General features: G+C 39.2%; 1 protein-coding gene across 2 annotated transcripts in view; it reads right to left on the minus strand.

Annotated features, from left to right (window-relative positions):
• Positions 1-6,955: 6,955 nt before the first annotated feature.
• Positions 6,956-15,369, minus strand: part of LOC124272461 (activin receptor type-1-like) — a 52,906-nt gene continuing 44,492 nt past the window's right edge. For both annotated transcript variants that reach the window (XM_046707635.1, XM_046707634.1), the window contains exons 5-8: positions 13,611-13,710; positions 11,792-12,412; positions 11,023-11,153; positions 6,956-10,409 (exon numbers count right to left, since the gene is read on the minus strand). In XM_046707635.1, coding sequence (XP_046563591.1) covers positions 10,227-10,409; positions 11,023-11,153; positions 11,792-12,412; positions 13,611-13,710 — 1,035 coding nt within the window. In that variant the 3' untranslated portion in view covers positions 6,956-10,226. The remainder of the gene's footprint in view (positions 10,410-11,022; positions 11,154-11,791; positions 12,413-13,610; positions 13,711-15,369) is intronic.

The following is a 15,369-nucleotide window of genomic DNA, read 5'->3' on the forward strand; positions in this document are numbered from 1 at the left end:
ATACAGCACGCCCCGATATATTTTATGGGCGCTTCATATATACAGACGGTTCACCCTCTCAGCTCGCACACATACTCATTTCGTCACCGCACCTCCTCACTGTCCAGGTAAATACTTCTGATGTCATATGCAATCATGCTTAGAGAAAAAGATACATTTCAATGAATTCAACGGGAGAAACTTCATATTTACGCCCAGTCCTTTCTGCAGTGCTAAAGCCCTATATGAAGTCTCGCTCCAAGGAGGAGGTAGCCCAATGGGTTAAAACGTTCGCTCGCCATGCCGAAGGCTCGGGTTCGATTCCCACATGGGTTCGATGTGTAAAACCCATTTCTGGTGTCCCCCGTCGTGATATCGCTGGAATATTCCTAAAAGCAAGATAAAACCCAACTCACTCACTCACTCTTGATCCAAGGACAGATCCAATCAAGTTTAAGAATGTAATTTTTACTTGATAATGACCCGAACACGAGTAGCCCCAATGCAGATGTTATTAGTCTCTGAAACTCCCATTTCACTGAGACTCCTTTCAAATTTAAAAGGAATAAATTGTTTCTATCACAGATATAATCAGATACTAATCATAAGTCTAGTGCTAGAACTGAACTGAGATACAGCTATTCTAAAGTTAATGTTCACGTGTTCGGTTTTAAACGACATTTTCCGGGCTTAAATGACAAGCTGAAGGACCGCAAAAATGAAAACAGAATAGCAATATGACCTATTTAAGGGACCGTTCATAATTTATGTCTCTGGGGGATGATGGTGATTTTTATGGAGAAGCATGTACAATGTAAGCGGAAACACCCCCCCCCAATTTATGTACAAAGTAAGTGACCCCCGTATGTCATGTACAAAATCAATGACCCCCTTCCCTTCCCATATTTTAAGCACCTTTTTTAAATAATTATGTGTACAAAATTGCTGACCCTCCCCAGTGCATGTGTACAAAATTGATGCTCCCCCTCCACCTTCCCAGAACCAGGGATACTCTACAACATATATATAGTCTCCCTGCCAGAACAAAATGGGTGAGCCCCTTTAAAATCATCATCAAACCCCCACCCCACCCCCACACAAACATAAATTATGAACGGTCCCTAATGTAATGACAATTATTTCGATACTAAAGGGCAGAAGTAATATTAAATTGCGAAAAAAAAAAAAATTCTGAATCTATGAGGTGTGTGATACACCACCTACTCAAGGGATTTGAAAACGTTAGAAAAACAACAATCCACAGGATCTACCAGTCTCTACCGGACATAAACACAAGATCAATGTTGGTTACATTTATAGATTTTGGTTGACTTGAACCTACCCTCAGAGTTAACTCCCTTGGTTCAAATGTTTAGAGGGGGCGCTGTAAACAGCAACATTATATAAACATCTGATAGAGGACACGTTTTGTTTCGAAAGGCGAAATGACCTCGTCAGAAAAGTTTCCCAAAGTTCCAGGAAATGCCAGTGTATCCTGCTTGTTCACGTGGCTCGGGTACGTGTTACTGCTAAAGCAAGCGATAAAGTAACTCGTCGTATGAAACTAGTATAAAATGTAAAACAGCCATGATTGAAAATGAAATTTGCCTAGAACTTACATAGTTACAACCCGATTGAGCACTGCCGTACCATTTCTGCCAAATTCTGGTGTCCCCCGTCGTTATAGTTCTGGAATATTGCTACAAGCGGTGTAAAACCATACTCACATATACACTATTAGGCTGACAAATTTCTAGGATGTTGTCTTTACACCAGTTTTCCAGAATTAGAATATGTTACTTTTCAATGGGTGAGTGACTTTAGTTTTACGCCGCTTTTAGCAATATCCCAGCGGGGGACACAAGAAATGGGCTTCACACATTGTGCCCATGTGAGGAATCGAATCGAGCGAACGCTTTAAGCACTAGGCTACCCCACCGCCCGTTACTTTTCATCAGAGACCATATAATCTATTATATGGTCTCTGTTGTCATCAATTCGATGACCCATATAGAAATCTTGTTACAGTCCCTTTGGCTCAAAAGCCGACCGATGAATGGTAATCAAACTCGAAAACTAATACACATATGATACTCAATGTAACGCTGATCATAATCAAAACATCAGACCAACTCTGATTTTCTTTTGCAGAATTTATTTCCTAAAAAAATTTTTTTTTTTAACAAACTATATATGTCATTAAAATTTTGACACAGTTCACTATTTGCAACGAGGTATGAGTGCAAAGGGAGGAACAGCCATGTGTACGCGAGGCACGTGCACAAGTGCCGACAAAGTTATTAATTCATTTACCTGTGCTGTGCCGTCTCCATCCATTCTTGCACACCTGACTGTTCCTCTCTTTGCACTCCTCCCCCGTAAGAAATAGTGAACTGTGTAAATATTGTAATTATAATTTGTTAAACAACTTTTTTATTTTTAGGACAAAAATTCTGCAAAAAAACCTCAGAGAGTTGGTCTGATGTTTTGATTATGATCAGCGTTACATTGAGTATTAGATGTTTATTAGTTTATGAGTTGGATTGCAATTCATCAGTTCGCTTTTGAGCCAAACGGACTATATAACTACCAGTTACATCATCGATCAGACTTACCAGATCTTAATCAAACTTTCATTATCCACAGCACGAGGGGCAACTATGAACAGCTTGCAAGGAGGGACTCTCAGCTGTCTGGGTGGAGGAGGTATTTCAGCACTGTCACCAAAGAGGGCCGGGCCAGTGTGAGTACCACCCCAGAAATCAGCAATATCTTAACCATTTTAGCACTGTTTAGACAAACTGGTCGTTGATTATAGGGAGGAGGGAGTCCTTTGGTGTGGAACTGTATGATATTGAGCCAAAACAAACTAGCCTAATTTTATATAACATTTATTCATAACACCCTCTCTCTCATGGTCTGTGTCAGCACACATAAATTAAGGCACCCTAGTCAATGTGTACACTCTATTATCAGTAAAAAGTTAATATCCTTTTTTAAAAAACTCCTAACTTGCAATCAGTATCTTTTGGAAATATTTTGATTATTGTAATGAAGATGTAATGATGGAAGTGAGTTTTGTTACATTTTGTGTTTTTCCTTATTGTTTAAATGTAATGTTGTTTTCAGATTGTGGTTGCTACCTATGCTGCAACAGCAATTACAGGCTTCCTAATCTGGAAGAAGTACATACAGTCTAAGAATGCTCCACCAGGCTTGAAACAAGACTGAATGTGAGAGATGTGATAGTTCTTCTGTACACAATGACATACAGGAAACTCATGGCTGTGATACAAACATTATACTGTGGTACACACTGGATAATTATGAAGACAGTGCTGCCGACAAAAGACTGGCAGGTCTAAATGGACGAAGAGCGTATTTCACAGTTCTAGATATTGTTAGTGTGTACTCTACTTGTTTGAAATGGTGGATCTACCTTTGTGTTACGGAAGCGACGTGAAGTGGTTTTAGTGTCATTGTTGCTGCTTGTGCTAGTCAAAACTGATGCTGGCTTCACAGTGCTGGTCCATTGAGATACCAGCCTGGACAAACTTTCACAAAGCGATCTTAGCACAAAGTTGATAATAACTCCCATACACTAATAAAAACTTAAGATGGTCTTTACACTAAGATTGTTTATGGCAGGCCCCGTAATTATTCAATGGGTACCCTACTCAGAGACTCCAATGTGACCAGTGCCCTGTTGCTCAAAGCGATCTTAGCGCTATGGCTACCATAAGCAAATGTTAAAGTATGGGAGTTATGATGACCTTAGCATTACAATCCCTTTGTGCAGTTGGACCATGCAGTTGAACATGGCTACCCAACTTGGGCAAAGTTTACTGACCAGTAACAGGTACTTGTACATTGTTGTAGTAGCATCTCATGTATGACTCGAATGGAATGAAACCAGCAATGTTTTACTCTGTGCACTGAGCCACAGAGGCCATATAATTTTAAAGTGGATTTGCATGCAAAACAGGAATATATAATACTTTGTCGTACTTATCAAATACTCATACATAGATACTTGTGCAGGACTAATTGTTTCAACAACAGGTGTGGGGTGTGGCATGGAGAATTGGAAAAAGAGGAGTAAAATGTCCAGGTATTTCTCACCGTGTCATCAGGATTCACAGTTGTGTATAACCCAGTTCAGATATGCTAGTCTTGCTGGGCATTGGATTTAGATAATGAGAATAAAATCCCTTTAAATTACCAGACATGTTTGACTTCACTTACTACTGAACCTAATCAAAATTTGACTTTCAAAAGTTAGAATACTTCATAGCTATTGGTGGGACTCGCTGTTTCGAAGCAACTGACATGGCTGAAATATTGCTAATGTAACATTGGTTCATAACTCACGGACTCTGCATTAGTGTTGGGAATTGGTTGAAATCTCACAATTGATTATTGCTTCATTACCAACGAGAAATCATCGAAAAAAATTGGTTAGCGTCATTTCTGATTTTCCTATTCAGGTATAAGTATAACATGATGCAACTTGCTACTTTAAAGTGATGACTAATATATCATGAACATAAACTTCCCAGAGTCTTCAACAAATATTCAGTCATGACTTTTCAGTTAGTGAAGTGAGTTTTCTAAGAATTAAACACATTTTCAGGTCCTGACACCTCGAAGATATGTTCCATCGACAAGTGTTTCAAAGACTAAAACAGTGGTTCCAAAATTGTTTGTGTTCGATTATGAGAAAATGTGATCGATTGTTTGGTCGTTTGGTCACTGCGACCAATCTTCGATTATTTAAATTAATCGGAACACCACTACTCTGCATCACTGTGGAGGAAAATATTACCCTGGGAAAAACTTGAACCCTTTTCAAACACTGCTTGAACTTCATCAAGTTTACAAAACCAGTTTTCCTGCAGTTACCAGATATATAAAGTGTAACAGAAACCTTGATGAAAAGTAATAGTCCATTTGTCATGCGCATTTCTCCATGCACAATGCATGCTCGAAGTGACCAAACAATCTGTATATTACTATTACCCCGAATAACCCAAGCTGCCTGTTAGGTGCTAGAAGGTTATAGTCACATGATTTGATCCCACCTAGTACCCATTTTCTGCTGGGTGCACAGAGGCAATTTTGAACAAACTTACTTGCCTAAGGTGAGACCACATGTATCACATGTGCTTCGATTTGGGGCTGCGACTGAAGTACTAAAACTCTCAGGAGTCAAGCTGCCAAACACGGTCACCCATCTGAGAACTCTCTGCACCCAAGGTCCGGGTTAGAATATTGGCCTTCAGTAACCCATGCTTGTCTACCCGTGAAGGTCCGGGTTAGAATATTGGCCTTCAGTAACCCATGCTTGTCAACCTGTGAAGGTCCGGGTTAGAATATTGGCCTTCAGTAACCCATGCTTGTCTACCCGTGAAGGTGGTTGTCTATTGGCCTTCAGAAGGTCCGGGTTAGAATATTGGCCTTCAGTAACCCATGCTTGTCTACCCGTGAAGGTCCGGGTTAGAATATTGGCCTTCAGTAACCCATGCTTGTCTACCTGTGAAGGTCCGGGTTAGAATATTGGCCTTCAGTAATGCTTGTCCATGCTTGTTCAGTAACCCATGCCAACCTGTGAAGGTCCGGGTTAGAATATTGGCCTTCAGTAACCCATGCTTGTCTACCCGTGAAGGTCCGGGTTAGAATATTGGCCTTCAGTAACCCATGCTTGTCTACCCGTGAAGGTCCGGGTTAGAATATTGGCCTTCAGTAACCCATGCTTGTCTACCCGTGAAGGTCCGGGTTAGAATATTGGCCTTCAGTAACCCATGCTTGTCTACCCATGAAGGTCCGGGTTAGAATATTGGCCTTCAGTAACCCATGCTTGTCTACCCGTGAAGGTCCGGGTTAGAATATTGGCCTTCAGTAACCCATGCTTGGTGTAAGATTGACTAATGGGATCGGGTGGTCAGGCTCGCTGACTTGGTCGACACACGTCATCAGTTCCCAATTGCGCAGATCGATGCTCTTGCTGTTGATCACTGGATTGTCTGTTCCAGATTCGGTTATTTACAGACTGCCGCCATATAGCTGGAATATTGCCGAGTGTTGCTTAAAACTAAACTCACTCACTCACTAATTGTTTCCCAACTGCAAGCTTGATCCTTTGTGATTTCCACCCCCCAACTCTCTGGTGCAGGCTGAGATATATTTACCACACACTCACACACAGATATATATACAGCTGGATTATTGACGAGTGTAGTTTTACATATAAAACAAACTTTATGCCACGACAGCTGTTTTTACAATAACTGACTGACTGACTGAGTTTTGGTTTTACGCCGCTTGTAGCAATATTCCAGCAACATCACGGCAGGGGACACCAGAAATGGGCTTCACACATTGTACCCATGTGGGGATTCGAACCCTGGTCTTCGGCGTGACGAGCCAACGCCTTAACCATTAGGCTACCCCACCGCCCTTTTACAATAACTAACAGTGAGGGTATCAGCAGGATTAGATAAACAGACCAAAACCATACAAACTCTTGTTGTACTCCACATGATTTTCAGGCTGACTTAGTGACTATATCTTTATTCACCTTTTAGCAATATTCCAGCAATGTCAATGTTGGGGACACCAGAAATGAGCTCCACTCATTGAAGATTTGTACTCATGTGGGGAATCGAACCTGAACCCTTGTATAAGTGACCTTATTTTGGGGAGTGGAGACCCAAGTTGGATTTAAAATTTATTGATTTTATTAAATTTTAAGATGTTTTCAAACCTGCACAAACTTGAGTGAGTTTAGTTTTATGCCGCTTTTAGCACTATTCCAGCAATATCACGGCGGGGGACATCAGAAGGCTTCACACATTATACCCACATGGGGAATCGAACCCAGGGTCTTCGGTATGACGAGCAAATGCTTTAACCACAAGGCTACCCCACAAACTTTGACCATCATGTTGGCATTTACAGAATAAAACCGACTCTGAAGCATGTTTGCAAATAAATTATGACTTTATTTGGGTACATAGATTCACAAACTATATTTCTGAACCTATATATACATCAAGCATATTGATAATTTACAGTAGAATGGACAAACTGTACAATTACTTGAAAGAGTTGCTTGTCTCGGTCACAGATTAACAGGTGCTCTGCTATAATCAGTCTCAAAACTAGGAATTTAAAAGCTCCTGAAGAAATAGTTCTTGAATTTTGTTATCAGACTGTCCCCCAAAATACCAAACCTGAAACAGGATAACAATGTAGCACAACAAAACATAACTTTATTTTACATAGTTAAAGCTGAAAAACATTGGAATGGTACCCAGTCTAAAGAGATACCTTCAGGCAAGAGTCATTATAATTATAAATGACATTCAACATTGCTATTTATTTTCATATTGTTTGGGATCTTAAATGGGGAAAGAAAAAAAATACTAAAACATTTAAAGATTTCATGGACGGGACATAATTTACTTGACTTCAAAAATAAAAAAGTTTACCAAAGAATTTAGCTGTTTTACCATTGGAGGTATGTCACATTTGGCTGACAACATGAAAGAATAACTGTATTTGGACGGTTCTTACACAGAGGTGGATGAAAAGAAATAACAAATGTGCTCAAAGCATTTTAAGTATCAATGGCCCTTTTCAAAATGCACTGACACAGCGGTGGGTTGTTAAAATAGAAAATCCTTCATTAGAAGTACCAACAAAAACACTATCTGCAAGGATGCTAAAACAAAAGGGAACATATACATCAAGTCTTGGCAACAAATGTTGAGACATTAATTACATATTTACAGGTGATGCATGTCAATTGTAAGACTAAGATGAAAAGTGATATGATGACTGATAAATGATATATTTCAAACAAAATTAAATTAACATGAATCATAATAAACAATCACCTAGTGATGAATGACTTTGGTTTTGTGAATAAAGCATGTAGACTTCAACTGTTAGACATATCTAACCTGAGGTACTGGAGCTTACCTTCAAAATTCTTAATGTCTACCTATACTTGAGATATGTGTGAACAATTTTACTTCGAAATGGAAATTTTTACACATGGTAAAGGCATAGACACGTTCTGCGGCAAACACTTGCATTCATCTTTTTTGACTATGTTAAGGTGAAGTATTTTGGCAAATTGTAACAAAATAAATCTTGAATATATTACAAATAACACAAATATCTACATTAGCTGTGATTGACTAGTTCTACGATGGTCAAAAAAAGGTATAAATTATAAAAAGAACACCAATGAAAATCAATATAGATAGAATAGATTCCATTTTTTTTCATATACATGTTGCTGTCAGCAATATTCCAGCTATGACAGCAACTTGTAAATAATCAAAGATGGGTCTGGTTGTCCAGCGATTAAATTGACCAACAGGCAGCCTGGTTTTAACCATCTGATGGTGATAAATCTGCAGTCAGACCCGTGATACTCCAACTAAATAAGATGTGTTTCCACTGCCATATTCCAGCAACATTATAGATCAAACTCGCCACAAATAGGCTCAACAGATTGTACTCAAGGAAAATTCAATCCAGGCAACCCAAGTGCTCTTTCCAATTCGATGAATTACCACACAGTGTTTTTAACAATTTATACCTTTATTTTGACATAAAATTATCAACCTTTCTTTGGTTTAGCCCTTTTTGGCCCTCCACTTTACATTCCTCGTAACCATGGTGATGGAATGTAGTATTTCTAAGCAACTATCAAAGAACATTTCTTCTACTTCATCAGATGATCAGTACCTAGATTCTTTGATAAAAAGAAGAGAAAACATAAAATTACATGACAGGCTGTGATTCCACTTTTGGCAGTTTGGGAACCCTACGAATATTGTCATCTAATTTGTGTTCAACTCACACCAACAATTAATAACAAACTTAATGTTGTCCATTAAAAATGTAGCCATATATTCAGAAAGATTCAGTGCTGGGAGTTTGGCACTAAATCTGTTGACGTGTGTTTCCCATTTTGACTCTTTGTGTACATATACTACCCAACACTCAATAGAGATACCAAGAAATCTGATACGCTACAAACCTTCGAGGACTATTCGACTTATAACAATTTCAAGGAAAATTTTGTTTTCTGGAAATGTCAATACCAATAATAAGCTGAAAAAACTTCAGCTCAATTTTAGTAGTGATACTATTTGTATGACAAGTAATGTGTCACATTCAGCTGCCATTTTTCAATACCAAAACAAAGCTGAAAAAAACCAGCTCTATTTTAGCACTGAAGCCATCTGTATGACAACTTAAAGCAATGTGTCTCATTTAGCTGTCATTTGGAAATAAAAATATCGATCCTTATCAAAAACCCAGAAGTATGATTTTATTTGCTATCTGGATTTATTTAACAAAATGGCAATTTTTAAAAAAAAAAAATCAATATATATTCCTAGTATTTCCATGGGAACTGAAGTAACACCTTACTTGGTACTCCACTTACTTCTAAGCTTCTATCATTACTGATTCTGTGGGAAGAAATAAAAACAGTTGTAAAAGGTGTAATCTGTTTTAAAAAATCCTGTGTCTGGATATCAGAGAACTGCCTATGGAATGGAGGACAAGAACTGCCAATTCAAGAATGGCCTTCAGCTACTCTGAGCAAAATCACTCTACATACTGTGCTGGAAGCAACATAAACAATGAAGGCTTCAGTCTTGTCCTAAAGCAACAAACACAATCCTTTAAAGCTCAAATCCTCACAAAGAAACATCACATGGTCATCCAAATTATCAATATATACATCAGGTTTGTCAACCTCAAGTTACAGATGACCTCTTCCATTCTTCAAACAGTCATTACAAATCTGGACTGATCCATATCACCCGGGGTGATGAATGGCTAAAGTCTGTTATTGTCTCACTAAGGCTTAAACACATTCCTACATACACAAACATTCGTATAATTGGTGTTGTCCTCATCCTTCTTGAATCATTGATGCATTCTCCATCTGTTCTCAAGGCTGACTGTCTTCTGTTCTTGCCACTTTTCTTCAGCACTGATTTCAAATGGACTCTTCCACAGAATTTCCTGAAGATCATGGTGTGTGGAGCTGAACCGGTCACATGACACAAAACAACCAATCAGATCCCTCCATCAGACATTCACACACTTCCAGTCACGGAAGTGCCCGTCACATTTGTTGCAACGATTAGAAAATGAAAGCCCTAAGACAAGTTGTCATGTAAGTAGTACCTCCACTACAAATTGCTATGAAACTTTTATCAACACTGATTCTGTTTTGTGTTTTCGATATGTTTGCTGTCCTCAATCTTAAGGCATTTTTCTTCTATCTGTTGTGACCGTAACATCGAATATAGGGTTTTCTTGACTCTCAACATCGGCAGCCGAGCCTTTGGATTCTGGGCCCAACACTCCTTCATCAACTTGGACATCTGCACCATAATCTGGAAGTTGACAAAAGGAATTCAATGGACCGTCAAGTTCATGCTGTCACGTTTTTACACATATTTTGAAAGGCGTTTTTCAGATATTTGTACAAGATGTGACTTCAGCTTGTTTGTCTAGAAGCACTGTACACCTACCACTCCACTGATAAAATGCTTGGAATCAAGCTACAAGCTTTTTATCAAATTTGAGAAGAATCATCAGTTTGAGTGAGTGAGTGAGTGAGTGAGTCTGGTTTTACGACGCTTTTAGCAATATTCCAGCAATATCACGGCGGGCAACACCAGAAATGGGCTTCACACATTGTACCCTTGTGGGGATTCGAACCCGGGTCTTCGGTGTGACGAGCCAACGCTTTAACCACTAGGCTACCCCAACGCCCCTCATCAGTTTGAAACAGATCACTAACTCATCACAATGAAAAAAAAAGCATAAAAAAACAACGTTTAGTGCTCTCAAAATAATAAGTGATAGATTGTCTGCTTCGTGTTGATATCGTCTATCAGAAAATCAGAAAATTTCGCGAGGCTCAGTGGACGTAAATAGCAAGCAAATGAGGTGAACATAACTGTGATGAAAGCTCAGAAAGAAGGCAAGAAAACATGTACAAACCGGGTCGGAGGCCCATCTGTTGGGGATGACTGGACGTTGACCATCGGTCACCACCACCTTCTTCATGTCCTCGTAGCTCGGATCACTCGGCACCGACTCCCCGAACGGAAGCTTGTAGTCTTCAGGAAAGCCTGGAAGTACAGTGAAGGGTGTGAAGCTCATTTCTAGTGTTCCAACTTCAAAAAATTCGTAAAACACCAAAACCCAAACTTACTTCCTTGTAACAACACAAACTCACAAAATCAACCATTTGCAAAGATATACAGAGTTATGCCCCTTTTACTGCAAACTTTCCTTGTAAGTGGGAAGCTAAAGCATAACACTACTTGCAATATCCCACCTATATTATGGAAGAGTAGATAATATGCAGCATCAAGGATGGTTAATAACCAATCGTGGTTATCTATAACAGGGAACGCATGCAAACTTTCCTTGACTGACTGAATTTTTCTAATGCAATTATGGTTGGTCCATCTCCTGCCAGTGCACACAACATACAGGAAGTCACAGGTATACCAATGCATTATGGGTTAAAAGCAGAAACTTAATTGTAAAAAACGAACCCCAATTTCCCTTTGAAATTTTTGGTACTCCAAAAGTTGGAAGGTTTGTGAAAAGAAAAATTTAGGTCATGATTATGCTCCTAAAGAAGAAGATGCCCAAATTATTCTTCAGCACAACAAAGAACAGTGTAGTTAAACTTTTGGGTAGTACCATGCAAAGGTCTATCCATTATGCCACTAACAAAGTCTAGGGCATCACAACTCACCTCCAGTAGAGCACTTGCGACAAATCTCCCACAGAACCAGACCAAATGCATACACATCCACACACTTGAATGAATCAAAGAAATCAGGATTAAGTGTCTCTGCCAAAAGCTCCGGCGCCATGTATCGCTTTGTTCCCACTTTGTTATTCCGACCTAAGTCCAGCTTATTATCTTCTTGAGTATGAGTGACAGCCAATCCAAGATCTCCAATACAACATGTTCCGTTGGATCGTACTAAAATATTTTTCGACTTAATATCTCGATGTGCGATTGCAGGTTTTCCATGGTTTCCGACAATTTCTGTATGTAGATGTACGAGCCCTGCCGCTGCTGAGTGAGCCAGATCCAGCATCTGTATATGCGTGAGAACGTTCCACTGGAGATGGTCATACAGAGACCCATGTTTGTGGTAGTGCGTGATGAGCCACAACTGTGTACACGAGTTTCTGCTCGTCATGTCTGAAGCGTAATAGCCGAGAACATACTCGTGACGCAGTAAGCACGTGTTGTAGATTTCTGATTCCCTCAACCAGCTGGCTTCATCGCGAGATGAAAAGATTTTAACAGCAACATCTTCATCGTGATACTTTCCACGCCATACTTCTCCATAACGACCTTTACCTGGAAACAAGAAAAGACAAGCACATGATGTTGTATCCATGGCAACCTGAGGTAAGGTGAGGTGAAATGAGGTTCAACATTGTACTTAAGATTATTTCGCTCATATGATGACATGCATGCATGTGTATGTGCGGCTGCTTGTACTAGCCCAGACTTAAGTTGGTTTTATAGTGCTAGCTCACTGAGATACCATGCCGCAGCAAAGCATGAATACCTTAGACATATTACACTGATTCTGATCCGACCAGTACTTGTTGAACCCATTAATGCCGAGCTCCAGGCAGGGACCAACAAGTGCCACATTTCAACGTCTTTTGGTATGACGCGACCAGGGATCGAACCCATGATCTTCCGTACTACGGGCAGACGCTCTAACCACTACACCACGGAGGCTGTTTGGCAACCTGAGAGAAGCTGGTGGAGTGATAAAGCTGAAAGTTTCTAAGGCCTCTGCCCTTCCCTACACTGAAGCATATACAGCAAGTGGTGTGTCCTTCGGCAAGTAACTGTGTTCAAAACACATCTCTGCTGACCCAGCAGTAAATGGGTACCCTGTAGGGTGGTATGGTAATAACACTGTTAATCTTTTATCACCTGACCTGACTATCAGCTTCAGTGTGTAAGAATCTACATTGAGAAGTTGCTCTTTGCAGTAAACAAGTTCTGGCCTACCAAAGAAAACTTTACCACTGTGCAGAAAAACACTGAACAGTCCACATTAATCGTGGAAATAGCAACAGAAACATATTCCCTCGCTACTGGAACAGTAAAAATAATAACTTTATATCACTAAAACTGGATAGAAAAAGCGAAGAGCCTGCAACTTCGATTTTGGACCTGTGTACATGTAACTAATTGTATTGCTGTCAATACAAGATGAAATACTTTTAGAGTTTGTTGTCATGCATCTAGTTTCCGTAAACTTGAACACCAATAATGCATGAAAGTGCCACAAACTTCTGTTCAAAATGCAAGATTTTGGTATCAAGAATGAAGTGTTTCAAGGAAGCATGAAATAATGAAAATTATGAAACAAGTTACCAATATGTGAGTAGAAAACATCTCACATCTTTATGCTTTCAAGTTCTACCAATTCTGCCAACTGACATTTGAAATTTCACATTTTGGCCAAAATAACTATTACCACAATAATTTTTGCCAATGAATACCAGCGTACTGCACAACCTGCTGTACGTACCAATGCACTCATCTAATCGGACCTGCCGGGCGACTGTCTGTTGGACCAGGAAAGGCAGACCAGACCCTGACCCCGAGGTCATTGACTCGTCATAAAGCTCCTGTAACAAAACAAGGGGTCAAGGTCAATGAAACAGTCAGTCATGTGTCTGGTGATGATGGGTATGTTTCAGAACAATTTTAGAGTTTGACTTAATTGACACCATCTTGTTCTTTTCCAGATTTATCGGTACTAACGGTGTTAGTACCTACACCGAAACGTCGCACTCATTGCACTAAAGAAGTTGACTATCCATAGAACTTAGTTTTCCTTCAAATTTATCTGGTCTGTTTATGTAAAAAGAGACACAACCTTTGTTAAAAAATTAGAGGTTTAGCTTCTCAAGTGCAAAAAGAGCACAAGTTAAAACCCAAGAATAAACTACTTTGAGTGGCATTTTAGAAGTTGGGAGTACAATATAGAACAAACTTTATGGATAACAACTTCTTTTTATTCGTGAGTGCGACGTTTCGATACTTTAAGGATACCAAGGATACTTCATTCCATCCGCTTATGATGCACTCATCCACCAAGCCCAATCTACTGTATAAATTCTGCTGTATAAACATCTCATTATTATTTGTACATCATTGGCTTCCACGCCTGTCCTTTGTCTACTCTCTGGCTTCATCAGCTTTCTGCCTAGCCAATTATGTTAATTATGTTGTTTTCTTTGTTACATTGTTACATCCAGTATATATACACTTCCCCCCTTCTTCATGTTCCATTATGCTTGACAACGGTACAAGAATCTGTATCGAAACGTCGCACTCACAAATAAAAAGAAGTTGTTATCCATAAAGTTTGTTCTATAAGAATAAACTAGTTTCCTACCACTTATTTGTAGCACATCAGGATAAGGATGGCCCTCAAGAGAAACTTTGACAGTGTGTTTACGACATTATTCCTGTCAGTCACAAAATGCTGAGCTCTACAGATTGTCAAATATTAACAAATGTCGGAACAAAGGACAAAGCTGGGAGCCAGTAGTATGTACTGCAATGTCTACCGAAACACACGCAGACATAACATGTCACACTTTTGCCACATCTTTCAACAAAGTGTCAGTTGAGTTATTCTAATTTCAGTTTTCGGTGAGCCCACTGATCACACAACGTGACACATTGCATGCAGCAAGACTGACAGTTTACATGATCCTGTGTAGACTGTGTTTATCATACTTTCACAAAGTGACTGCTCTTTCCAAATCCAGGCATGTATGACAGACTGTTTTCGTAAGCCAGGTGTCAACATCCACACAAAAATTAATTTTTATTCCCAATCATAAGTTTTGCATAAATTCAAAGACATCACTAAAAAGAAGATTCTTTCATATTTGCTGTCATGCCAAGACAAATATTCCTTCTAAGTACTCAAAGTATGTTACTTTTGGCAATTTATGAAGTGTATATTGGGCAAAAAACAACCTAAAAACAAAATTTCTTGAATGTTTACATTTTTGGCCCCAAAAAACATTAGGATTTTATTTTTTGAGCGGGAAAATTAATTATTATTTTTTTTCTTATTCTTGAAAAAATACGACAGGCGGATCCATAAAACAAGAAATGTAATTGGTCTGGCCTGAGCATGTTTACTAAATAATGACAAGAGATTTACGCCAGTAATAAGGAAGAATTGGGTGTTCCTTAACTTCTTTTGTTCAGTATATCATTATTGAAAACTTGTAGCACACCCAGGGAAAGCTCTGTTTTTGTGCATA

This window comes from Haliotis rubra, unplaced genomic scaffold (genome assembly GCF_003918875.1).
Source record: "Haliotis rubra isolate DU_JTF1 unplaced genomic scaffold, ASM391887v1 Scf17, whole genome shotgun sequence".
NCBI lineage: Eukaryota > Metazoa > Mollusca > Gastropoda > Lepetellida > Haliotidae > Haliotis > Haliotis rubra.